Here is a 27486-nt window from a genome sequence, read left to right on the forward strand (position 1 = left end):
GTTTTATGAATGTAGTTTGGGATGTGCATAATGTACATAATTTCTTCTGCTAGGATTATGCAACTCAGATTTTGGGAAGGCACTTTAGGGTTTTTTTGGACAGGTATATTTCCCAACACCCCCCCCACCCCCTCAAAAAAGCAAGTTAAAGAATAATGTTTAAAGTGGCCCACATTCCTTTCTGTTCCACAGATGCTCTTTGTTTTCCTTTATGGAATGATTTTATTGAAGATACAAATATTAGGGTTACAGAAATACATATTGGCAAAATTCCAATGAACTTTGCTTGTACAGATTTCATATGTTTCTGTTAGACTTTTCTTTCCATACTTACATTCTAATTAATTTCTTAAACTAAGAGCAACCTAGTATATGAGAAGTTACAGTCCAAGCTAAATAAAGGGGAAATCATGCAACAAAATTACTAATTTTGCAATACACCATTTAAAAATAACATTCAGAAAAGTGGTATTTTGGGATACCAGCCTCTGCTCCAAGGAGCTTATGAGGGAAGGTGGTTTGACCTTTGAACTATTGAATCCCACTGTAGTATGCACAGATTGGCTTGCTGAGGTTTGTGTGGTTCAATGTAGTTTGACAGGATGAATAATATTTAGGATATTATTTGTAAAACTTTGACTATAAGAAAAACCATGTGGTGTTTTAGCTTATTTATTATCTGATTGCACTACTGAGCTCTAGTACATACAGAAGAGCAAATGCGAAGTTTGTAGAAGAGTTAATGCTGAATCATTTTGTTAGGAGTAGGTTCCTGAGTTACCTTGTTTACAAATAAGTGTTCTTGTTTATATGCTTAAAATGTGCTTTTAGCTGTATTAAAATATATGTATTAAAAATAATTATGCAGTAGTTTGATGTTTGCTGCTGTTAATCTTCCCTCTTTCAACTGATGTAAACTTATTTTTTTTCAGTGGCTGGTGAAACGTGCAATAGAAACAAGGGAAGAAATGGGAGACTATATCCGTTCTTACTCTATATCACAGTTTCAAAAAACTCATAGACTACCAGAGGTAAGAGCGAGCCAGTTCTTATATCTGTTATGATATGTCAGATGCTCAGGTGTGGCACCAGGTCAGTCTGGCTTGTCAGGTAGCTCACTTCTGGAGTGGATATGGAGCTCTGTGCATGGAATCCAGGCTAACTGTGACTGGAGCTACATTGCCCTAAAAATGTGTTCAGAAACACCCAGTGCACTGTGGAAAAGCTGATCTGGCTAAATGAGAATTGATAAGCTGTTAAAGCTCTGCAACTTAGGTTTTGATTTAGAGTGCTCAAAGTCAGCTCTTATCTCCCTGAACCCAAACCCAGAAATTTGTTCTTGAAAACTAGACAGTTTAAACGCTACCCACTTGGTAGTTATGTGCCTGGAAGTGTCGTGATCCTTTTTTTTCCTGTTCCACGGTTATGATAAGAAATTTTGTTGGTGTAGGACTGAAACAAGCTTGGATTTGTGCCTGTAGTGCAGAGCCACCAGTTATGTTCATGCATATCCCAAAAGCAACTCTGTATTTAAAACCTAGAACCCAGGTTTTGTCTGTAATTCAGTAGCAGCTGCATTAAAGGTCCATAGTACTGGGAGAGGCAGCCTGATTTTATTAGCTTGGAGTGGTTTGGAATTATTTTTATTTTATTTTTTATTTGATTTAATGCTTAGAAACTGAAATAACAGCTGGGGAAACTTCTCTCTTCCATGCTAAGCCCGTTCCCAGTTTGTTTTTCCATAGTGTAGCAGTGATTGGAGATCCCCCTAGTGGGCTGGGATTGCATTTGTGTCAAATACCGTGTAAGCAGAGAACAGAAAGACTCGTTATCTGTTTTAAAGACCTACCTATCTGAGAGAAGCAAATATTTCTCTGCGTTACAGGAAATCACTGACATTTCACCAAAGAAATGGGCAGCTCGGTTAGAAACTATTTGAATAACTTTGTTTGCTAAACTCATTTCAGTGGTTGAGATTTAATCTCCATTCCTGGTATTTGTAATCACTCCCATTAATGTCTTGCAGGATGATGAATTTATGCAAAGAAAAGAGAAGGCAATCAAAACTGTTACTGATATCTTTGTAAGTATATTAGTTTTTTTATAATCAAGAAGCGAGTGGCTTTAGTAATTAAGTGGTGGTGATGAATTCTGTTTAATGCAGCCATCTGTGGATTTTCTTATGAGAAGATCCTAATTAAGTTGTGTATTGAGCTTCATTCTTAGAACAAATCTCAAATGCCAACATATCAGATTGAGAACCTTTCAGGTGTACACTGTATGAGTAGGTAAATTGTATCAACTGCCTGCACGGGGAGTGTGGAGTTCAGTGCAGTCAAATAAAAGCCACAAGGTAGCTCAGGGGCTCAGCAGGCAATGTGTGATAAAATCATAGGCCAGCATTTGCAGAGTGATGGGAAATTTGGTTTTGCTTTGAATGGGACATTTCCAAGGCACTTCAATATTGAATTTCTGGGAAAATCAATGCCACTTCAGGTAGCTCTAGAAAGGCCCTAAACTCTTTGTCCATGAATAGAGGCGTTAAGTGCCAGTATAATAAGCTTTTTGGTAGCTTGTATGATGGACCTACATAACACTTCAAATCAGGAGAGAATACAAGTCCATGTAAGAAATGTAATTCCAAATGACTGTTGTATCAAGTACCACTTGAAGTTCATTGAACTTCTGCTTATTTTCAATTATCAAGTGTCCTAATATTTCGAGTGTTTCAAATGTGTCTATTTTCTACCTGCATTGTCTTTAAGGGCTGCTAAAGATTCCACATCCAAGTGGCTGATATCAGTCTTGTCACTGAAGAGACAGAAACAAAGCAATCACAATGCTGTTATGAGACACACTACCTAGAATTTTTAATGCTATTTAAAAAACAAACAAACCCAAAAGCTATTTGATTAACAGTGATGAAGGAGATAATTTTGATTGCTGAGGGACAGAGCTGGTTTCAAGGCTTAGTTTTTACATTCTAATAATTTGTTTGGCTTTTTGAAAACAAAATTATTCTGTTCCATTTATACACCTATTTGGCAGGACTTGTCTGAAAAGGAATACAATCTACTTCCAGTATGCAGTTATCTAGTAAATGGCAGGTCCACTCAAGTGCTTTGTCCAGAGTTCCATGGTGCTTGTTTGAATTTCCTTTTCCTATCTACCTTCATGCATTCTAAAATTGATCTTTAGATGCCAGAGAGAATGACAAGGCAAAGGTGAAGGAGGTATGTGAATGTCAGATCAGATATTTCTTTGTAAATTGAAGCCAGGGAGCTGCTTTTCACTTTCCCGCTGTGTTAGGGCTGTTCTTTAAAATTCATAGGTCATGGTCCTGGAATCAGATACGCACGTGTCTGCTTCTGTAGCTAATGGAATAGTTCCATATTCAGGGTCCAAGAATGGACAAGGTAATGGAAAGCAAGGTAAATAAGGTATAGTCTTTAAAGTTTGATAGCATTTTACACCATTCTGCTGGCCTGTCTTAATATCTCTGAATAGTTCTCCTGCCTTTGAGTGTGCTGGCTGCTGCTCTTCCTTGTTTGTATCTGTCTGCAGGGCTGATGGAGGTGTGTTCTATCTTTTCCTCCAGTCACAGATCTCTAGTATTTAGATGCATCTTCATGGTAGATGGTTTTGGCACTTGTTTGTCACTACTGAGGACAAACATCTCTTTCTTAAATGTATGAGCTCTGTCAGGATTATAGTTTCTACAGCTGGCACCAAATCTTCTTAATGGAAGATTAGTTCATGAGAACTCTTAAGCCATCAAGGAATGAGTGCAGTCTAGAAGAATACACAGAATGAATTTTCAGGGGAGAAAACGCACGAGCTTTCTTGTGTGTCTGTAGGAACTGGAAGAAGGTGGCTACAAGATGAAGGCTCTTTCTTGCAGAGCATTTTTAAATTATTATACACTGGAACTGGAAGAGAAATCTACTTTCCCTAAAAGAGGATCAGCAAGTTTTAAAGATTTTTTCTGTTGTCTGGATTCATTACTATAACTCTGGTTTAAATACCTACCCTGGTCATCTCAAGGGGGCAGTACAGTGAGATTTATGGTCATGGTCAGGCCTAGAGGGTAGAAAAGGGAATATTAAATATCAGTAATGGGTTTTGGAATAAGAACTACTGCAGCTGAAAGGTGACTGTCTAGTGAATTGAGATTATCTTGCAGTGGTTTTTTTTCAACTACTCAATTATCTGATGCCAAGACTAATGTTTGTGGTGTGATGCCTACACTTTATATAGCACAGGTGAATAGAAGGACACCATAAAAATTATAATTACTTTTATGACTTAAATTGCTTTTCTGTAGGTGTGAAAGTACATTTTGTGTGAGGTTCTTGATTGTGAAAGACTTTTTCACGTGACAGGCAAGAATGTAACAAGAGGTAATAGCTGGAAACAAAGATGACAGAAATTCAGATCAGAAATAAAGTAAAAATTGCAAAGGGTAACTGAGAAATTCAAGAGAAATTTGCCAAGGAATACTCTATTTTCACTTGTTTGAAATCTCTGCTTCAGGACTACAAGTCTTTGAAAAAGATTGAAAGCTGTTTCAGCAGTGTTATAATGCAGGAATTGCTTGCTGAAAACAATAGTTTGTGATGTACAAAAAGTCAGTTCAAGCAAAAAATAATCTTCCTTTCTCCGTTTGCTTTAGAATCTTTGCAAAAGGAGGTGACATTTCTAGAGACTGGCATTATCAGCTAAGTCATAAGACTTTTTTTTTTGTTTTAATAGATGCCAATTTATGTTATTTTTTTAACTCTTTTCAAATGTGATGGAGGAGGTGGTCGAAGACATCCTCATTATTGTTAAATATTGGTTTATATTTTTTAAAAAATCTGGAAAGACAGGTCCTGTAGCAAATTGTTTAGTAGTTTAGCAAATTCAGTAAGATTTTATCTTGTAATTCCAGTAACAGAAAGTGAAGGATTATTACTGGGGTAAATTCATTGAGTTGGAGAGCAGTCAGTGATATATACCACTCTAGATAGCAATTCTTTCTTTACTTTAGAAAAACCGTTTACAAGCCGTGAATTCATTCATTGTCCTACAGGAGGTTTACAAACCCCAGAGAAAATACAAACGTCAGAAGGGAGCTGAAGAACTGCTAGATGAGGAATCAAAGGTTCATGCTACTCTTCTGGAATATGGCAGGTGAAAGGCTTCATTTAATTGTCTGTGGGTTTTGCATTGTGTGTATTGAAAAGCATTCCATATAAAATTAAGATTGTGGGGATTTTTGCTACTATTTTAAAGTCAAACTTCATCAGATTTACTCCTAATAGTCCATGGAAGTGTAGTGCTCTGCCACATTGTTTGTACCATTAGGCTTTAAAATGCAGAGAGAGCTTGATGGTGGGGAATTCTTTAAAATGCAGAGTTAATGCTGTAACAATGTGGGACTGAATTTACCTGTTCAGTATGAGTGTTAAAATGAGAACTGATGGCAATTCATACTGCTGCTGAGGATCACTTCTAACTTCTAGCCGTAAAAGGCTACAAATAATCCCACTTCTGCAGTAGTTCAGGAATTTAACAGTTGTAGCTGTAATCTATGAGAAACATCACTTCTCTTCATATCTGTGTACATTCTGAGTTTAGCTCTTTGTAATGATTGCTTACTCGTATAAAAAGTCTTTGTTTGCCAAGAGAGAATATAGAACCTGAAGTAAATATGTTGTAGTACCTGGTTATTTACTTTATTTGAAGCATTCCAAAACTAACCTGAACCCATCTGGTTTTATTAAACAAGTAACTTTTTGGTGTATTTGTTACATTGAAAACTAACAGAAACTTAATGTATTTATGGAAGTTGTGAATGACAGTATAATTCTTCCATGTTACTCTTGTCCTTTTAGGAGATATGGATTTAGCAGGCAATCAGGAAAAACAGAACAGGTAAATTTTAAATACTCGAACTGTGAGAATTGTGTTGGTTTTTTTGAAGTTGTTGGTTACTGGAATATCTGAAAGGAATACAGCAAAATAAATAGCTGCATCTTCTGTTATTACCAACTATAAATACTAAAAATCTGCATTCCATGAAAGATGCAATTGAGTACTATCCCCATTTTTTAAAGGATTTCTTTCATATGTACTCAATTTTTTTTTTATTTTTTTTTTGCTTAGAAGAAAGGGGGGTTGTGTGTGACTATCTTTTAATTAAGTGTTCTATAACGTGGAATCGTAGTCTGGGGTAGCCAGAACCCCTGTGAGGTTGGTAGTTCTTTGAAGGTTCTGGAATAAAGGATCTTTGCACCAAATGTGCCCATAGCAAGCCAGAGACAGTTTTGTACTGGTTGAATACTTACAAAATCAATGAGAGTTACACCTCAGTTGGCATTGATTTAGTGTGTCAGGATGTTCCAATAGTTGAAATGTTTTCATAAAAACAGAACAGCTGTATTCCAGTTTTATCCTTATTTTCTTTTGTAATACTTTAGATTACTAGAACTAAATATAATATTCACTTAATTTTTCTTTAAAAGGCTGAAGATAAAAAAATTGCCCTACCTCCAGGGCTTGCAGCAGCAGGAAAAGCTGAGCCTTGTGATGAAGATGACCTTCAGGCTGCTGAAGAGGTGTGCCATATACATAGTAGGCAGAGATGTTACTAACTTGGAGGAGGGGCAGTGGTTATTACTACACAGTCATTCTCTGCAGGAGGGAAAATTTCCATGCTTAGCTGAAGTGGGAGTTGCTTCCCCTGGGAGAACATGGAACCTGAAAATGATGCACAAAATTAAATCTTTTTTGATGTTTAATACCAAAAAATTCAACTTCGGTTTTGGAATCTTAGCATTTTTAAGAGCTGAGCGCTCTGAGTGAGCCTGTACTGTTACGAATTTTCCTTTATTTAGTAACTTTAGCTGCCTCCTTTTTAACTTTCTCCCATCACATGCGTTAAAATACATGTTCTAGGATACTAATTGTATACATCTGTCCCTGTCACTAGGCAGAAATAATACGTTAAATTATAAAAGATAAATTGTTATCTCTAACTCCCCATATTTTACCCCCAGCTTCGCATTAAAACTCTGATGACTGGAATGTCTGCAATGGCAACAGAAGAGGTAAGCAGCATTTAAAACTGATACAGCTTTTTTAAATGATGATTGGTTATGGCATTTGTTCCTAAAATTGGTTTGAGCCTGGCGAGTCTGAAGTCTTGGAATGACTGTGTTAAAATTTTTGTCAAGAGAGTGCAAGAAAAGATGGCTGAATTAGGAAGATTAAATAACCGCCTCTTTCAGATGGTTTCCACAAGGAGATTTTCAGGGGAAAGACATCACAGAGCAGCTATCCAAGATTCAGTATGATCTTACTTTATTCATCTTGTGAAGATACCCAAGGGTAATCATTTTACTGGGGAGAGTGGAGGAAAGCTGTATAAATTTCAAGTTGTTTTTGAAAGGACTGATTAAATATTTATGAACGACACCATTAATCTAAGATACTGAAAATACTGGATGTGTCTCTTGTTTTCTTAATTGGTTGTAGTTAATGTACTTAACTTACAGGCTCTTGTAATTTTGAAAATTCTTATATTTTGATTTCTGAGTGCAAATACTGGGAAAAATTCAGTGGTAAAATATTGTTTCTGTTCATACTGAAGTCACGGAAGAAAGAGTAGTAATTATTCTTGAGGTTGATTGGAGTGCTTTCTGCTGAAATCAACTGTAGAATTCAGTTCTGCTTAAAGATTGGGTTTGTATTTGTGTGCACTTTGCAGGGTGCATTCTTGCACATACCTGCATTGTCAGTGTGGCTCAAAATGTGGTCTAAAAGCGAGTTTTAATACTGCACATGCTGAATTTGGTATACAGAATACAATTTGAAATAAGTATTTGGAAATCTGAATTCAAATTACCACTGTTGTTTGCTAGAAAGTTGTAAGTGAGAAATATCCTTCAGTGAAGTTTTTTTTAGGTATGGAATGTTTCCCGATTTATTTAATTTTTTTACTATTTTTAGACATTTTTACCTTGTGTAAAGGTTTTGTACGTTTCCATTTAAATTAGAAGTTGGTGAAATGGCCATGTAAAAAGCACAGGCATTTCTAAAACTCCAAATGTTTTCTTGACACAATTGCAGGGCAAGTTGACAGCAAGCACAGTTGGCCAGATTGTTGGACTCCAGTCAGATGAGATCAAGCAGATCGTGTCAGAATACGCTGAAAAGGTAAGTGTGTTACCTGATTATGTTTTACTAAGTTGTGTTTGAGAGGTTGTTAATTTATTTGCCACAGTTCTCTTGAAACAACACTTGTTTCTTGTGCACTGTGGGTAGCTGCACAGTCAGGATTCAGGAAAGTTTTTTAATGATATTTAAATATGCACAATATGTGACAGCAGCTATTCCTGAATTGCATTCATGACTAGTTTGTTTAAGCACCTGCTTAAAAGTTTTCATAAATAAAGGCCTGAGTTGATATCTGTTCAAACCAGGGGCCTAAACTCTTAATGCATTTTAAAATATGTTCAGTGTTAAAAGCACAAATACATTTCTGTGGGCCTGCTCAGAGAAAAATCTAGGCCTCTTTCACTCCAGTTTTCAGACACTGGGATCTTAACTTGCATTGGGCTTCAATTATCAGTCATGCCCTGGATCTCTGGTTTTGAATCTAGTGTCATCAAACCCAAACCTTTGTTGCTTTTAGGAGTCAAGGCAATTAACTGTGTATATTAGCTCCATTTATTGTGTTCAACTGTGATTGGTTTTTACAGTAATGTGAAAAGAAAATCTAGTGCTTCAAGCAATTAATACATACAATACATCACTGCCAGATATGAGTTATAGGTCGCTCTTATTTGTCCAATAGCCTTCTCATATTTCTTCCTTTTTGTTGACACATATGAGGTATGGAGCTTTCCCGATTGGGAGAGAAACCCTATAACTCAACAGAGTCTATAGCAAATTCTTGGCCTTTCTTTATTATAAAGGATTGGAAGAATAGAAGTCCAAGGGTCATAATTCAATGTTAGTTTTTTTTTTCCTGCTCTGAGAGGAGGCAGCAGGACCTTGACTATTATAGTAGAAAAATGATTAATACTCTGAAAAGTAAGAACTGATTCAAGTCAAACCAAAAATATATCGCTTTTCAAATCTATTGGATGTGACTAAAAAAATTTGTGTGTGCAAGCTTGCACCAGGGAAAGAGAATTAAGGGTGTTATCAAACAGTTTATTGAAGCATCAGCAATGTTTGGATATAGGTCTAATAGTTTTAACCCCTTGTAACTATAAATAGTCAAAGGAATACAGCAGTGCTTATTTGTCTACCAGCGTCTTAATAGAATCCACATAGCAAACAAAATTCGAGGTCTAATGTTGCCATGTTGCAGGATCTTTCTTACAAGATGGTATTTTTGTGGAAGATCAATGCATACAGTTCCCTGCATTTGCCCCTCCTTTCTGCTGCTGCACTGACTTGCTGGGTAAACTAGAAGGAAGATTGTAGTGTCATTCCTGACTTTCTAAAACTCCAGGCAGAAAATTATTAAAACGGCTTTTGGTTGCCTGTTCATCACCAGCTTTCTAAGGCCAAAGTAGCTTTGATTTTACTGTGTTAGAAGGATTCTTCCTCTGAGAATTTGTAAGTATAGTTATATGTAAGAAGAGGTTTTGCTAGAAGGAGAACAGGAGGAAAAGCTTGTTCCCTGGTAAAATGAGAGTGACTAAAACTAGGAGTGCTGTCTCAGAACTACCCTTCAAAAATGCTTAAAGTGGAATCCTCTTCTGCAGTTTTAAAAGCTGTTAACCAAGTTGCTTCCATCTTAAGATGCTGACTCAATATTTTGGACTTCTACAATCCCTTATCAGAGATTACTCTGCACCCTACACATTCAGCTGAAACAGCATAAAGTAGCACATTAGCCATTTAGTATGGTTAGGGAGTCTCATTCAATGAAGATAATAAATTGGATATTTTTGTATCTTTTCGGGTTGTGCAACCCCTGAAATGTAAGTTGAGATGCAGTAATTTTTATCTTTGGGTTCCTGCCCCTCAGCAAGGTGTCAAAGGAAATTGACAGCAAATTACATTGAAATGACTGCTGAAAATCTAAGTGGAACTTGACTGAAAACAGATTTGAACTCCTAGAGGGCTGGAGATTGCTTTTGTTTTCCCAGGGCTTCAGACGATGGACTTCAGACTGAGGCAAATATCATAGAGTCATAGAATGGTTTGGGTTGGAAGGATCCTTAAAGATCATCCAGTTCCAACCCCCTGCCATGGACAGGGGCATCTTCCACAGCATCAGGTTGCTCAAAGCCGTCTAGCCTGGCCTTGAACACGTCTAGAGATGGGGCATCCAGGACTTCACAAATCTAAACTTCTGAAGTTTGTTTGCTGGTAGGAGTTGGTTGAACCTGAAAGGATAAACAAAATTCACTGCTACAAAGTTTCTGGTTTTGTACAGACTCCCTTTTTTTTTTTTTTTTTTTAAGAATGTGAAGTTCTGTAGGTTATTGATTGGATTCTCTTTCTTTAATTATTGGAAAGTGTATAGCACTGATGTGTGTGAGAGAATCTCATTACAGAGAATACCATTAATTGCATGCATTTCCTTTCTGGTTCCCATTTAGAACTTTTCTATGTGAACAGTGGGAAGCAGACTCTTAAAGTCTAGATTTAGCCATTTGTTTTGGCTGGCAGTTCTTGTACTGCCATAGATTAGAGATCCTCATGCATAATTAATATGGCATTTTAACTTAATGTTAATTCTCTCATAGAAAATGAGGCTACTAACATTTCTTGTTTAACTTGTTTATTTGAATTGGTTACATCTTGTTATTGCAGTTGAGGAGTTGCAGGGAATGGGAAGGAGTGCAGGAATGAGTCTGCCCATCAGTGATGGGGATAATGTGTGTTAACGGGAAAGTTGAAGGATGTATCCACATATCCCTTTTTGTCACATCTAATTGAAGTTCTTGTGAGATAGAATAGCAAATTGATAATGTTGAACAGTCAGAGACGCTAGTGCTCAGATACAGCTTTCTTAGATTATGTTCAGAAGGCAGCAGCTGCTTCAGTATGATAAGAGACCAGGTAACAATAGCAGTGTAAAAGCAAAGTAGCTTCTATACTTTGTGCTTTCTTCCTTCCTCGATAACTTTCAAGTTGTAGTGTTGCTGCAGAGCAAATCCTTAGCCTGCTTAGACAGCATGGGGTGTTTGACCCTAGTGCTTTCATTTGCAGACTAGAAGGATTTTTCTGCAGAAACCTCTATGTTACACTGATGTTTTTTCTCATGTTCACAAAGCAAGCTTTAACAGTCCACTTATTGAGCTGTGGCTTTTTCTTTATGCCAAAGCTATACCGTATGAATTTCTTTCATTTTTGCAAGGTCAGTCTCAGGTGGATCAGCTCATGTTTCTTTCTCTTGTATTTCTAGTTCTATTGATTTGCATTGTTTGCATATTAGATAGGCTAATTATATGGTGAGAAGGTCTTAGAATGTGGGACGTGATGAGGAAATGTGTTTTGGCTAAATGATGAGAGGAGTAAGTAAATCTAAGTGTAGTTTGTTGAATAGTTCAGTGTTACAGGTGTTGCATTTTTTTCTTTCCTAACAAAGTATGTGAATTATTAGGAAAAGTTGTCAGAATTGGTCTTTTCTCACTGTTGATGTAAAAGTATAAGTCATTAAGCTGCTTTTTATTATGAATAACATAGCAAATAGAGAAGAGGAAGACAGGGTTTGCCTCTTATTTTCATTTAAAATTAAGCTGTTAATTATGACTTTTTTCATCTGCCTAGAGAGGATACAAGGAGCAAGTACGAGTGAGGGTTATTTCATACTTCTTGTAATATTTTTGCTGATCATACATTGTGGTGGTGGTCAACATTGGGCAATTATTAAAAAAGCACTTAGCATTGAAGTCTTCGACAGATTCTGCCAATTAGCACCTGAAGTAGTTAAATATTAATTGTTTTTCAAATGAAATATTGGAAAATTAAATACCTGGAAAAAGAAGTTTTAAGTACATGAAACAAATTACCAAATCAGATGGATGTAAGTAGTAAAGTGAGAACCTTTAAAAAGTGCAAATAATGCTTATGTGAATAATCAGCTTGGACATCTAGCTATCACTGATTTTTAATCATTCTTTTGTCTACTGCAAGCACAAATTTGCTATTATAAATGTTATTCCTGGTAAAGAATGTTTCTGGCAGCTTTCTTTCATGATTTGGAGAGAAGAGGAGACTGAATCCAGATTGCTGTCTTTATGTATTTAGGAGACATTTTCTTGGCAATGCCTGCTGGATTGAGGAGTTTTCAAAGGCTGGTATCCATAGACTGCACATACATGAAAAGTGTAGCATGGTAAATATATGTGCCACACTGAGTATGTCATTATCACTCAGTATAAAGGTGCATCAAAGCCTGTATGTCAGAATCTAAATACACAATTGTTCAAGGCCTTTGAAATTTCTAGATCTGCTTATTAGGGTATGGAGCAACTATAATCGCTCAACAATTCAACAAGTTCAGTAACTATCACTGCTTAAGGTATTTTTTTCATGTGTTTGTATTTTATGCATTTAAGAACTCTACCAGGTTTAACTGTAATGTTGGTGCGAAAAAAAAAAAAACACCTCTCTTCCACTATACTATGGTATTTCCCACTTGTCCCAGGATACCTGTCTTTATTTTTTAGCTTGCTTTACCTGTTACCTTTGGGATATAATTCAGTTGTGCAGCTACTTCCTTATCTTGAAAATCAGTAAGTCATTCCTTCTATAATTTGTGAGACACAGCACTTGATAAGACATATCACAGGTCTGTCCCACTTTGGCATTTCCTGAGCATCGAAGAAGCAAAAAGTAATGACAGGATGTCCAACAGGCTGTTGTTATTATTCATTTTAGCAATCTGAGCTTTCTGCTGAGGAGCGACCAGAAAGGCTTGGAGCTGCCCAACAGCATAGAAGGAAGGTGGCATCTCTGAACAAGCAGATTTTGCAGAAAACCAAACTCCTGGAAGAGGCAAGTATTGTGTGTGTAATAAAGAAGAAAACATTGATAAATGTGGTTGATCACAAAGTTTTTGCCGTACAGAAAAGATTTGCAAGCTATCTTCTGCACTGGCAATTTGTCATGCTGAGCATTCATTTCAACATCTCTGAATGTGTTGCTTGCACATTTATTACTAAGACAATGTGACTGGGTTTATATTAAAAAATTTTGTAGCCCTGTCTGGGGGTGGGGCTAGCTAATCAAAATGTGCTGTTCCTTTTTTTTTATTACTTTTTACATACCACGCTTGGAGAAAAACAGAGTATCTCCATTTGACTTCTTAGCTGTGGTGTTGAATGGGCTCTTTTCACAGTCTCAAGAAACAATTTAGGAAGTTACTCTAAAATATGCTACCAATCACTTTTTGTCCCTTTCTGTCCTTTTATATGAACCAGCTTATCTCACCCACTATGATGGCACTTTTCCTTGTTTGTTTGTTTGTGGGTGTTTTTGCACCATCACTGCTTGGTTCACATCTTCACATTTGCTTTAAGGGGGAGAAAAGAGCTCTTGAATTTGACTAATGTTCTATTCATCTATATAAGAAAGAATAAGAACCACTGCTCCTGTATTTCAGCCTACTTAGGCTATTGCCGTTTAAACCCAGAAAATTATAAGTGGAAAAGCCATGCCATTAATGAAATGCTGCTTTTAATTATGAATACTGCTGTAACCAGCACCAAGCATCTTTAGCTTGCAGAATCTGATGAAAACCTATTGCGTCACAGTCAGTAATTTGAAGAGCTTGCCAAAAAAAATAAATAATACTTGAGGAAGAACTGTTGTTGATGACTTCTGTGGTCGATACTCTGTCAAGTAAAGCACTGCTCTAGCAGCCTTCATCTGTTTTTTGGTTTGTTTTGCTCCGCTTTTGTCAGCGACATGTTAACACCTCATATCTTAACTGATTTTACCCGTTAAATGCTATGTGAGCCATCTTAACTGGTTGTACCTATTAAATGTAGGGGTGCAGTGGCTTCAAAAGATAGATGCTTGTATGGTACACTTTATGAGGCAGCAGTGTGTCCTGTCTTACAAACAACAGCTGTAAAAAAAAAAAAAAAATCGCTTTGAAAGCTTTGTCTACTGTGGTATAACTACGGAAGCAGAAGACTTTAAACCTTCCTGCTCAGACTCTTACTGGACCTGCCATTCTTTTTTTTTTTTTTTTAATGAGAATAAAATAAAATATTTTATTATGCAATGCAATATAACAGTGTTATACAGTGCAATAGCATCTTATGTTTTGAAGCAATAAATACCCTTTAAATTAATATCCTTTCGGTAAAACATGTGAACCAGTTTTTGAAGTCTTTGACTGACATTCAAGAAATACTGAATTTAGATAGAGCTGGAAAAATAAAGCATCCATAACAAATGGGAGTAACCAGTTGCCTATACTGTTCTTTGTTTCTTCCTTCTTCTTTTTCCAAGTTTAATGTAAAGCTTTATGAAGAATGAGTACAGGTTCTTCTTAATTTGTTTTTCACAAAAAAGTACTTTCAATGGACACAGTATAACAGTGGCTTAACTTGTAAATGTTAGAATGTATTTCCTCTAGAACATGCCAAACTAGTTTCATTTTTCTTAAACTAATGCATTTCTCTTTCTGTCTGGCATGGCCCATCTGTTAAAAGTAGCATTTTTTTCATAGTCAATAACATTACAATTATTATTTGTGCAGTGTGTTGAGTGCATGCAATGTCTGTCACAATTCCGCTCTGTTCTAGGGTGAAATACTAGTATTATCGTACATTATAATTATGATATACTGAAATGAATTACACTTCTTTTTTACTTGAGTTTGTATTCTTTTAACACTTTGGTAGTATGAATTTTCTTTGGTGCCCTGTCAAATTTATGGCTGTTATTGAAAAAATACTGACAACGCCTAGTATTTAAATGTAGGATGAAGAGTCAGGTTTTCAAAGTCATTATATGGGCTTACAGACGGTTAAATCCTGCCTGAATTCCCATGTTAGTTTGAGGGCTTTTTTCCTGAAGTAGAAACACAAATCACAGAACAAAATCTTTGGAATGGCAGAAGCAGGAGAAAAGGTGAGGATGTTCCCGGTATCCTAAGTCACTGTGTTAGGTGTCTATCACACTTTAGCTCTTCCTTTAAACCACAGAGGCCATAAGACAAATACACATGAAGGGAGTTACAGATACACTCTGTGTGTATGGTAGAATGGAGTCATATGCAGGCTTTCAGCATCCGCTCTGAGCTAATGGCTTGCAAGCCTGCTCCAGATAAGATGCTTTGTTTTCGTGACTAGGAGCATTTTAGCACTGGGGATATTTGCTCAAGTTTAGGGACATTCTAACACAGTTTTACAGGTGTTGAACAGATGTTGACTTATGTTCACCGGCTGACATCTAGCAGCAGTTATTCCTCAGACAATGAGGATACATTCTGGAGGCATGGCCAGTTGAAATATATAGATACTAGAACACAACAGCCATAGCCCTTGCATTGTGAGAACAGTCCGTGTTCTTGGAGGCTGTTAGCTCAAGCTTAATTTTGTGGAGGACATCCTAGGTACAATTGTGTGGTAAGGATGGAATTGGGAAACTGCAACAGCTGGCTCAGGTTTCAAGAAAGACAGTTTCCGATGGCTGGCGTATTGCATAATAGCCAACCACTATTATCAGCTCCATTACATACTCTTCATTACAGGTGTAATTAGTGTGATTATACAATTAAACTCTTTTTCTTTCTCTTTCATAACAGTTGAAAGTGAAATGTGCTGATCTGCAGGCAAAATGTACTGAAGCAAAAAAGACGTTAACCGAGGTAATCTTTCTTTGTTTTTCTGTGCACTGATTCTAGCTGAATTATTTTTGATAAGTTCAGAGTGTGGAGGGATGTATTAAATGGTGAAACTGTTTAACAGCTTAACTCACTGATCCCATGGTGTGGGAAAGCTGTGTACCAGGAATTATTTTGTGTGTTGGAGGTATGTTTCAATTTATTAATTGCAACCCTTAGGTTAAGAGTTACAGTGAAAAGCTGGACAAGGAATTGGCAGCCCTGGAAACAAAAGAATCTCAGGCAGATTCTAGGTAAGAATTCTCCTGTGACTTTTGAAATTCTGAGAAGTGGTGGCTTTAAAATGAATCGTTCAATGTTTTTTGGTTTTGTTCATCTAAACAAATAACTGGAATTTAAAAATTAAACATTTCTCCAGCCCATTTTCCAAAGGCAGGAAAATATTACCATAGTATTCAGTCAGAATGAAAGCTTTCAATCTGTCTGTAGTTGAAAATAATTGTAGGTGTTAAAAGCAGAGGAACCCTAGACACATTTGACAAGTTGAGGCCTTCCTGAATCTTTTTCTTTGTATCTGAAACTTTCACCTTGTATAAATTAAATAGGAGACGCTCTCAAAACTTTCACAACAGTGAGGTCGGAACATAGCAAAATCATCACAATACTGATTGTAAAACTACGTTTTTATTTTTATTTTTGGTTTGATATATCAGTGTTGATATTTGATTTTTTAATTTACACAGATTTTATTGGATATTGATTTAAGAACTAAGCTTGTTCTAATGTCTTCTAGCTATACATCTTAAAATTAGAAACTAAAAATCTAATGTGGTTTACTGGATCTTCAAATTTAGCGTATTACAGAGCCTGCGAGCACTGGTGGCCATGAATGAAAACCTAAAGAGCCAGGAGCAGGAGTTCAAGGCACATTGTAGGGTAAGGTTTATGGTTTCTTATATAAGGATTCATTTAAAACTTGGTAAATAAGCATTGTACTGCTGCCTGATTTGTCATTGTGTTGTGTGTCCCTGTCTGTCATCTGTCCCCTGTCCCATTCCCTGACCCCCATTTACTGCTACTTCCAGATTTATATTGACTATTGCCACTGGCTTGATTTGTGGCAGAATTACGGACAATTGCCCAGTTCTGCAGTGTCATATCTGCAACAAGGCTGATGACTAGGAAGTCTGGAACTGGATTAATCAGAAGGACTCGCTTCCTGCCATGAGGCAGGGAGGTGTAAGGAAGTCTGCCAAGGCATCTGAATTAGCGTGGTATTCTGTTATCTGTTGGGACTGGACTCTTTAATATAGGGCAGTTCTTAGACGTGTAGTGCCAAACCATCCTTGTACTGGTCACATCTGTGGCTCTACTAATTCCCATGACCGTTCTGCTGATAGCAACTTGGGGTGGGTTGACAGAAAGCACCACACTGTAGGTTAAGAGGTTGTGCTGGTCTAGATTCCCACCTGTGCTTTTGACAGCCTGATCTGGATTGTCTCTTCTTGGCTGACGCAGCCAACAGTGACCTGAGGAGAGGTACGGTGCCAAAGAGGAGGGTTCCCTGAAGTCATAGAATCACCAGGTTGGAAAAGACCCATTGGATCATCGAGTCCAACCATTCCTATCAAACACTAAACCATGTCCTTCAGCACTTCATCCATCCGTCTTTTAAACACCTCCAGGGGAAGGTGACTCAACCACCTCCCTGAGCAGCCTGTTCCAGTGCCCAATGACCCTTTCTGTGAAAAATTTTTTTCTGATGTCAAGCCTAAACCTCTCCTGGCGGAGCTTGAGGCCATTCCCTCTCATCCTGTCCCCTGTCACTTCAGAGAAGAGGCCAGCACCCTCCTCTCCACAACCTCCTTTCAGGTAGCTGTAGAGAGCAATGAGGTCTCCCCTCAGCCTCCTCTTCTCCAGGCTAAACCCCAGCTCTCTCAGCTGCTCCTCATAAGGCCCCTGCTTTGGAGCAGCCCACCAAAAGAGACAAGACTGAGATGAAGCTATTTCAGTTTTCAGAGCATATTTCAGTTTTACTGCTTAATTACTGTGTTTTGCTGTGTTGTTTACTGCTGTGTTTATGGATTGCCTAGGAATGTAATCGGAGAGAATTGTTTTCATTCTCTTCTATTTAAACAATAGCAGATGGGATTTAATAGAATGAAAAGAATTAAAAAGAAATAGTGCCCTGAGGTATAGACTGAGTGTAGAAACCTCATTTTCCCATACATACTCCTTTGGAAAACTCTGAAGGACTGTAATGGAAACTATATTGCAAGTAGAGTTTAGGTTTGTTCACTTTTACACATGCTGTGTGTTGCAGACCCGTGTTATCCTATTGCTATTGGAGTTTTCCTTTGCTTCTGAAGTTTAATTTTCCATGTCACACATTAGTTGTCTTAGCTGGATCTAGTTTATTTTCAAGTAAGAAATAAATTTACTCTTGTGTTTGATAAAAGCAGGCAGTTTTATATACCGACTATTAATGCATGTCTTACCCTTAAGCAAGGAACACTGTTTAATCTTACACACTTAGGCATCAAGTATCATAGTTTTGTTAGAGGTGTGTGTTGTCAAGCTTCCTGCTCTCCTCTCTTAAGAGGAAAGGTCTCAGTTACAAGTGACATAAAACTTTTTTTGTTTTAAAGGAAGAAATGGAGAGACTTCAACAAAACATTGAAAATTTGAAAGCTGAGGCAGTGGAAAACGGGGAGGAACAGGTAATAGCAAATGTCTACATTTTTATTTTCAATTTGTGTTTTAAAATGTTGCTTTAGGCCCTTCTGAGTTTTGTGGCATTCTTGTAAGCTTTAAAGTACCTGTTGCAGTCTCGGAAAAATTCTGTTCTCCCCCACTGGTAAGGCCACAGTTCAGGCTAATAATCATAAAAATATATTAGACTGGAAATAGCCACGGTGTTCCTCATTTTTCTTGCAGAATCCGTGTGACAAACTCTCAAAAATTCTCAAAAGAATCTCTGGATGTTGTGCTAAGAGTAATGCAAACCTCTGACAAAACCAGGTCTTCCTCAGAAAGCACATTTCTTTTGGCTGTTTGTTTTTTTTTTTTCTTACAAGTGGAATTATTTGAAGAAAGAAAGCACAAGTTTTCAGTGGCTCAGTGCATTGCATGCCATGAGCAGCTGTCAGAAGTTACACTTTAACACAAGTGCATCCAGGCTGATGGCCATGAATAATGAATGAACAGAAAAGGAAAAGCTTGAATTACTTGTATTTTCAGGAAGTAAACATTTGATACATTTATACTTATGAAATGAGGTAGATCTACAGGTTCCATCATGCTGCTCGCCTCCTGAACACAGCATGAAAAAATTAAAATGTAAACCTAAGTCTTGTTTTTTTCTCATTTAGAAAATTATCTGTCCACAATCCAGGAAATCTAGAATTCATTTCAGAAGGTGTATATCCTGGGCAGCGTTTATCCTTAACCCTGCTACTGAATCCAAGTATAAATGTTCAGGCAAAGAGTGCAGATAATCTTCTAACATACACCTTCATTTAAAGTGTGGCTGTAGTAAGGCAGTGGAAAAACTATCAACATCTTAAAAACTATAATATCAAGGACTTAAAAGCTAGCAAAATGCATTTCTTTGGAGTAAAAGATGTCAGTTTTTTAGTGCAGATTATGAATCATTGATAAAAAAAATAATGGAAATGGTGGTGTTACTGTGGAAGCCATTAAATAGAAGATAGACAATGCAGGAAACAAACCCAACCTGCACATTTTTTGCAACTGCATCTCTCATTTGCTACTATAATACGCAATTGTTTTGGGTTCTCAAATTCTAGGAGTCAAATAAGATTATAGAACAGCAGTACAAAACAGAGAAAGAGAAACTTCAAAAGATCCGGCTGTTATTGGTGAGTAACTCTTTGTAAATTTACTTGTACAAAATGATTGATGGTTTTCTTATCTTGTAACTTATTGTACTTTTTTGTTGTTCTAAGTTTTAAAAGCTTTTCTGTCACAAACCAATTACAAAAAAAAAATGAGCCTCAGCCAACACTTTTTTTTAAAAAAAATAATTATTTAGTAACAAAATATTGCTGGGGGGGCTTCATCCATTTTAAGAAGAGAACAAGAAGCGGCTTTGTTTTCTCCCCCCCTAACTTTCTATTCAGGCACGAAGAAACAGAGAAATAGCCATTTTGCAACGCAAGATTGATGAAGTACCCAGCCGAGCTGAGCTAACACAGTATCAGAAGAGATTTATTGAACTTTACAGTCAGGGTATGTATATCAAGCAGGAATATCCTGCTGAAGGCTAAAGCCCTGAAAGGAGGGCAGTTGCATTTTAAGCATATGGCATGTAACAACAGCACTTGCTAATTTTGTGGTATTGGAAGAGTCTTTTGGTATTTATGTTACACACCCTATTTTTAGGGTTTTATAAGTTGGCTATAAGAATTTTCCTGAGGGTGAAATGATGCCAAAGTCTCTGGAGTAAATTTTGTTTGCATTAAGTTCAGTCATTTAGGTTAATGACCAGTGCATTTAGAAAGTCCTTAATTCACCAGTTACACATGAGGTTGCTATACATTTAAGTCCTGAAAAATGCAGGTGATCTTCAGAGTTGGGAAAACCTTTTTATTTGAACTGTGATCCAAGAGGCATTGGATAAGACAATCTTCAGTGGTGCCTTCTAACCTCAGTGATTCTGTACTAGAATGCTTTTAAGTTCCCATATTCCTTGCTTTATTTTTGACCTAACTGAACCTCTTCCTTTGCTAACATTAAGCTGTGGTTTCAGGAGAATCAATGACCCAGCTGGCTCCTCCTTCCTATTCTTTCTGCACCTGTCTTACCTTGCTCTGCTGTGTGCCCATAAGCCAGTACAACTTTTTAACCCAGTAGATATCCTGAAAGGTTTTCTTCTGAGTTGGTATGTGGAATCCACCCATAAAAGATTTGTGACTGCCAGAGCAAGGAAGGGAAGCACTGCACAAAGGAAATGGTTTGGGAAAGGCCTCTTCACTTTGACAGCAGTTGTGCAAAAAAAGCAAACTCATCAAAAGAGCGCGCCTGAAGGAAGCCTGTTGGTGATCCTTGTGCTCGTGCAGTGTGTCAAGAAGCAGGCTATTTCAGCATTTGGAAAATCTTTGTGGAATATGCTGAACAGCCCTTACTAATTTGTCAACCTATCCCAGACTTTCTGAATTTCTTAGTGCTTTCAGTCTCCCAGGACTCAGTATGTTTCTTGAGGCTACGGCATATGCAGAACATGTGTCACAATTATACTGAGGCAGTGAGAAAGCTCTTTGGTCCTGAACATCTAGCTGCTGCAGGTGTAGCCACTGCTGGATTTCTGCCACTGAAACATTCAGCTTTGAGCTGTGGGTTGCTCTGGGGCTTCAGCTGGAGAATAGCATTGTACAAATCAAAAGTTGGAATTTCTATAAAACTTCAGATGTTCACTGACATTGTAACATGGAAGGGAGCTCTTGCTGTCTGTAAACAGTTCCGTTCAAAAGCTTAGTCCAGCGTATCAGCTCAGTAAAGTTTTTACATAAAGGTGACAACTCATTAGCCTTCAGAGTTAATGAAATGAGCATGATTTCACTCGGGTTTGTCTTTAACCTATACATTTTTTTCCAGCTTCAGGGTTCTAGGCAGTGCTTAATGTTATGAACTATAACAATTTTTGTCAGCTGTCCTTCTCTGTTGGACCCTTTCGCCGGGAATCACAAGTATCTTAATTTTCCTTTGGCATTGAAGAACTAAAGAATAGACAAACACTTAGCAGTTTTGAGTATCAGTTATCATCTTGTAAGGCTTGTCTGAGCCTTACTTTCCCCACCAAGCAATGACCAACATCTACTACAGTCACCTAAATCAGAAAGTGTTATTTGAAACGGAAGTATTACTTGATCCTGTCAACATGAATAAATTGTAAGAGGAGGTAAAAAGGGAAAAAGAAAAAGGATGAACAGACAATGGTGAGGAAGCACAGCTGATAGTGCCAACACATGTTCGCATAAAGGACTGTCAGCAGCTGAGGCTTATTTAAACACTGAGCTGTGGTGTTCCCATAAAACCTGATAGCTGTGAACTCTGATGGAGATCTACATGCAGAGGGAATAGTCTTCCAGAATTTATTAATGTGTGCTCCATTATTGATAGGGGAAAGTATGTTATATCAAGCCTACAAGTATTTTTACAGATTCTGTTTCATTTCATGCTCTTTTATTGTTTTACCCTTTTTTTTTGTTTGCAGTCTCAGCAACTCACAAAGAAACAAAGCAGTTCTTTACTCTTTATAATACACTGGATGATAAGAAAGTATATTTGGAAAAGGAGGTAAGAAAATGCTATTGCTGTTCTCTAAATGTCTGTGGAGAAGGAGAGAAAAAGTTTTTAATTCGCTTTCACCACATTCAGGTCTGTCAGAGCAGAGTTAAGAGTCTTTGTAAGTAAGTTAGTTTAGCGTGAGAGGATGCTGTTTCTAAAAATTATTCTACCTAATGGTCCCTAGATCCTTACTTAGGAATTAGTGGTGTGACTTAAACTGGTTTGGCTCCTGACAGTACCATTAAGAATTTTCCTTGAAAGTTTCTCAAGCATCAGCTTCTTATAAACTAGCAGTGATGATGCCATATAAGGTCTGATATATCCTGAATATTCAGGATGCCTGCTTGTGAAACCTGCATCCCTGTGCGAGAGTGGGTGGTTTAATGGCTGCCAATGGGGCTGGCAAATGTCTTCAGCTAAGTCTGTGAGAACATCATCCCATGCTTTGTTTTTCCATTCTCTTTCATTGTTTTTTTTTTTTTTATTCCAGATGGTAAAATGTATTCATAATATCTGCAACCTGTTGTATTATATAAGTGTACCAGATGTAAAGTACTGTGTTAATTAGCAGCTATGGAATCCATGTTACTTTCAACTTCTCCCCTAGGTTTGCATTTAATACAGAATTTATTTATTTTTTTTTATTAGTTTTAAGGGCAAGCATAAAGAGATTGTTTTTGAAATGGGCACTTAAAAAACAGCCAACAAAACACTGAGCAGATGTATTTCATTGTTTTGTAAATTGGGAGTGCTCTCGTGAAAATTATTCAGTGCCTGCTTTGGAGGTTTTGGTTGTTTATGGGGTTTTTTTTGGTTCCAAGCTTCACTTACATGGATATAATTTCAAAAGGCAAATAAATAGATCAAGTGTTTCTTTTCTCTTGATGTCAGTCACAGGAGAGAGAGGTCTGAATGTCTTCTGAAGCATTCTTAACTTTGTTAAATATGTAATATAGTTGAGGTTCCCTTGAGTTGCTTTTAATATTAGAACCAAGGTTTCAGCAAGTAATTATTGCCAGGTAATGTGCAAAAGGTGGCTTTGGCATCTGTGCCTCACAAAGATTTCTGGAATATGCTTGCGCTTTTTCTTGCCCCCTCCCCTTTTTTTCTCCCCCCAAAATCAACCCTTTCATAAAATACGCTGAGCATAATTGCTGTAAAATAACTATAGCAGACAGCATGGAACTTTTGGCTGTGGAAGTTGTAGTTCTGACATGAAGGTTCTCTGTGAGCATGGTTGATAGTTTTGATCATAATTTGTGAAAGATTCACTTCCAAAATGCTTTTAAACTTTTTTTCACAATGTCTTTTGATTTGTGAGGTTTCTGCACCGTTTTCACTGTCGGTAATGTAACACATTACACCCTCGCCATGCAGTAGTTGTGCAGTACTATTTCTCATGACTTGAATGTTTTGCAGTATACACTGTATTTATGTTCTTACACACATGATTATTGGAAATATTTTGAAGCAAGGATGTGGACTTGGCACATATTGAGGAGTTGTACAGTAATGTCTTTCCTCTAAGTAACAGGAATTCTTAAGTATCTCAGCTGCTTTGGAGTCTGTTCAGAATATGTTTATTTGAATTTTTCGAAGTAAGGTAAGGAACAACTGCAGGTTCTGCCATGCGTGTGCTTATCACTGTCTGGTGGAAGATTTTAGATTTGGGAGAAATCTGTTTAGCTTTCCATAGCAGTGAGGCAGATGATTCTGTTTGCAACACTTAGGTTTGTTTAGTGCAGAATACTTTTAAATATTCATCAAAAGGAGAACTGCTTGGAAGGTTTAACCACAGGAGACTTGCAAGGAGTTATTCAGAGCTGAGACAGAATCACATTAATTTCTACTTGGTGAATTTTAGTGCTCTCAGCAGTATGTGGAAAAAATCAAAGATGCTTGCATAGAAAATATTCAATCCATATAATTCAATTCCCTCAGGGATTTTTAGACAGCAACAAAATATTCCTTTGATGTTGGTATAAATGTGTGTTTCTGTCTTGATTCAGTGCAATGTTAGTATCTCATTTCACCATGAGAACAGTTAAACATTGGAATAATCTCCCCAGGGAAGTGGTAGATTCCTCTACACTGGACACTTCTAAGGCTCAGCTTGACAGGGTGCTGGGCCGTCTCATTTAAACTATCACCTGAAAGGTTGGATCAGGTGATCCCTCAGGGCCCTTCCAACCTGGCATTCTATGATTCCGCGATTGAAGTAGTGCATGTGGAATGCCATTCTGTACTTTTTAGAAGTTCATTTTAACAGCCTGTAAAATACATACAAGACAGCAAGTAACAATGTATTTTTGCTTCATTGCCTTAGTTTTGGAAGTAGCACGCTGGAAAATTCCCAGTGGTGTAATTGGGTGTCAGTGTCATGGTTTAATCCCAGCCCAGTCCATTTTGGCAGCTAAAATTGAGCAGTTGGTCTCTCAGTTCCCTTGACCACCCACAGGGAAAAGGGAAAGGAAAATGCAAGGAAGAGACTTGCACGTTGAAAACTAAAACTATATAGCTTTAATGAAATAATAATAATTATATCCTATCCTATCCCATAATATATATAGATACATGAACTCATGCCCCCACCCCTTGGTAACTGTACATCACTGCAAATGCTGCAGAACAGGCACGAGAGAAAGGACCTGAGGCTAGGAGGTAGCTCAGCTCAGGAGCACACGGATCTGGGATTGGGGGCAAACAGACCGATGGGGTTCTGACTGGAGATGTCAGCCGTTGAAGAAGAGAGAACCTCATGATCTCTCTTTCACACAGAGTATGATGTACATGGGATGGAATACTCTCTTGGTCAGTTTGGGGTCACCTGTCCTGTCTGAGCCCCCCTGCAGGTGAAACCCTTTTTTGCCTCTGACTTATGGCATCCACCAGCTCAAGGATGGCCTTGGTTGCTGTAGGTTTACATATAAGCATTGGCCTTTCTGCGTACCAGTGCCTCATGTTGTCACTTCTAGAGGGAAACCATCTAAAAAGCATGCAGTTAACTTTCAGAGCATGAAGTTACTTAGACGAGACTGAGCTGAAGTTAGAAAACTGATTCTACTTTAGCTCACACCACAGCAATCAGTTAAACTCAAACCCTCAGTTGTGGCCCAAGACTTGCTTCTGCTTTCTGTGGTTCCTCCCTTGGCACAGATGTTACTAATACAGAGAGCTCATGTTTTTTCTTCCAAAAGAAAGCTCATGGTGATTTCCACATAGGTGCTTGTGAGGGCAACATCTATATCGTCTGTTTTTTAACTAATTTCATTTTATTGTCCATGAAAACTCATACCGGAAATGACAAATGTATAATTACTTCTTTTATTTCTTTTTCTTCCAAATTCACAGGTTAACCTACTGAATTCTATTCATGACAACTTTCACCAGTAAGTAATGGTCATTTTTTCTCTTGGTAGTTGAGATGACTGGCATGGTTGGTTGGAAAAGTGGGAATGGGCGCGTGTTATAGAGTCTAAAAAAAGAATTTATTAATGGAAACTATTTTATATAATAGTTTGCTAATTCTGTTTAAGCCAATATTTGGGGAATCAAACACTTGGAATTACCTGACTTTTATAGCCAACATGTTTTTAATATCTGGCCCTTCATTTGCAGTCATGGAAAGAAATCATTTAGTTATCATTTTCCTGGCATTAATGTACATATTTTTTGTACATTTTGTGAAGTTGTAGTTGTTACATTGTGTACAAAACATTAGACTCTGACATCTCAGACATGTTTATTATAGACTAACCACAATTCAGTAGAATTCCAGGGAGCAGATGACAGTTTTAACAGTTTTAAACAATTCTTCCTATTATATGTTTATTTATAATTCTGTTGTGAAATTGCAAGCTTCTGGGTGTTTTCCAATTTATTTATTATGTCTTCACTAACATCTATCACTTGTCTTACTTGTGTTTGGTCAGATATTTTGATTTTTTTTTAAATTAATTCTTTCTCCTGTTGTGATATGTAAAAGTTTTAATTACAACAAACCCCACAAATTAAGTATTTCAGATGCTTTCCTTTCCAGTAGGGACTATTCCTCTGGTTTGCTCAGTGATGAGATCCTTTGATTCATCCAGTCTGTAGAAACCAACGCTGTAATTGACAGCTGGGGTTTGGATTCTGGTTTCTTTGGGTGGGTGTGCAGGGGGGTGGAGTGTTAAATTTGCTTTGTTTTATTTTTCTTAACTGTTTAAGATCTGTTTACAAGTCTAAAATTACTTCTGGGCTTTCCCTATTAAGGCATGAAATCATTTTTTAGATATTTACTGAAGTACTAGTCCTCTACTTGACTTAATATTCACAATAACTGCTTTTCTGAAGTTGGTGCTTTTCATTAGTTAATAGTAATTTATTTCTGTACGACAGATGAGAGGAAGGAACAGACTTGAACTGACAGGGAGAACGTTTGTGATAAGCTCTGTGGTCTCTGTTCCCATCTCTGTGATAGTTTATACCAGCTGAAGAGCTGCGCTGTTACCTGAAATTGGTGATTACAAAGATTGTTTATTTTCCTGTGTAAAACTTAATGTGAACTCTTGGACATAGCTACGTGTGTGAGACAACTGTAGATGAGACACATTGTCCCACATCCCAATCAGTTGTTATCTTTTTCCTTTCCAGAGCAATGGCTTCTTCTGGTTCCCGTGAGCAGTTTTTACGGCAGATGGAGCAGATTGTAGAAGGCATCAAACAGAATCGAATGAAGGTCTGAGACTCTTCTCATTTTCTTTGCTAGAACCCAGGAATTATTTCTGAAAAGCTTCTTGGATAATAAATGTGCATGGAGTAATGCACTTTGTGAGGTGAAAATTAAGCAAGCAACTAACAAGCATTACTTATTTTTACATCCATAAGAAACTGCTCGCCACAGAGTAGAACAGAGGTGTATTACAACACTCCTGTCTGGGTGGGAAGCTTACACCCCTTAACTTCATTATTGGCTCTGTAGCGATGTAGGTGCTTGAGTCAGCCTCAGTCAGTGAAAATTCTTCATTTGGATTGTGTGGGCATAGTCAGACCTGTGTTTCAGGCTTGGTTTCTCAGGCAGCTGGAGCTGGGTGGAACACTTCCAGGACACTTCCACTGGGTGGAAGCGTGGACCTCCTGGAGGGTAGGGAGGCTCCAAAGGGATCTGAACAGGCTGGACCGCTGGGCTGAGACGAATGGGATGAGGTTTAACAAGGCCAAATGCCGGGTCCTGCACTTGGGGCACAACAACCCTGTGCAGCTACAGACTAGGAGAAGTCTGTCTAGAAAGCTGCCTGGAGGAGAGGGACCTGGGGGTGTTGGTTGACAGCGACTGAACATGAGCCAGCAGTGGCCCAGGTGGCCAAGAAGGCCAGTGGCATCTT

The 27486-nt window shown here is 37.6% G+C and overlaps 1 protein-coding gene across 1 annotated transcript in view; it reads left to right on the forward strand.

Annotated features, from left to right (window-relative positions):
• The window catches only part of CCDC93 (coiled-coil domain containing 93), a 41857-nt gene that overhangs the window by 8597 nt on the left and 5774 nt on the right, over nt 1-27486 (forward strand). The window contains exons 5-21 of the mRNA XM_069861510.1: nt 933-1031; nt 2027-2083; nt 5072-5172; nt 5877-5916; nt 6507-6599; nt 7041-7091; nt 8113-8199; nt 12892-13008; nt 15773-15835; nt 16031-16104; nt 16666-16747; nt 18460-18531; nt 19621-19692; nt 19954-20062; nt 22047-22129; nt 25472-25509; nt 26756-26840. Of these exons, the coding sequence (XP_069717611.1) occupies nt 933-1031; nt 2027-2083; nt 5072-5172; nt 5877-5916; nt 6507-6599; nt 7041-7091; nt 8113-8199; nt 12892-13008; nt 15773-15835; nt 16031-16104; nt 16666-16747; nt 18460-18531; nt 19621-19692; nt 19954-20062; nt 22047-22129; nt 25472-25509; nt 26756-26840 (1323 nt within the window). The remainder of the gene's footprint in view (nt 1-932; nt 1032-2026; nt 2084-5071; nt 5173-5876; nt 5917-6506; nt 6600-7040; nt 7092-8112; nt 8200-12891; nt 13009-15772; nt 15836-16030; nt 16105-16665; nt 16748-18459; nt 18532-19620; nt 19693-19953; nt 20063-22046; nt 22130-25471; nt 25510-26755; nt 26841-27486) is intronic.

The sequence above is a fragment of the Phaenicophaeus curvirostris genome, chromosome 7 (genome assembly GCF_032191515.1).
Source record: "Phaenicophaeus curvirostris isolate KB17595 chromosome 7, BPBGC_Pcur_1.0, whole genome shotgun sequence".
Taxonomy (NCBI): domain Eukaryota; kingdom Metazoa; phylum Chordata; class Aves; order Cuculiformes; family Cuculidae; genus Phaenicophaeus; species Phaenicophaeus curvirostris.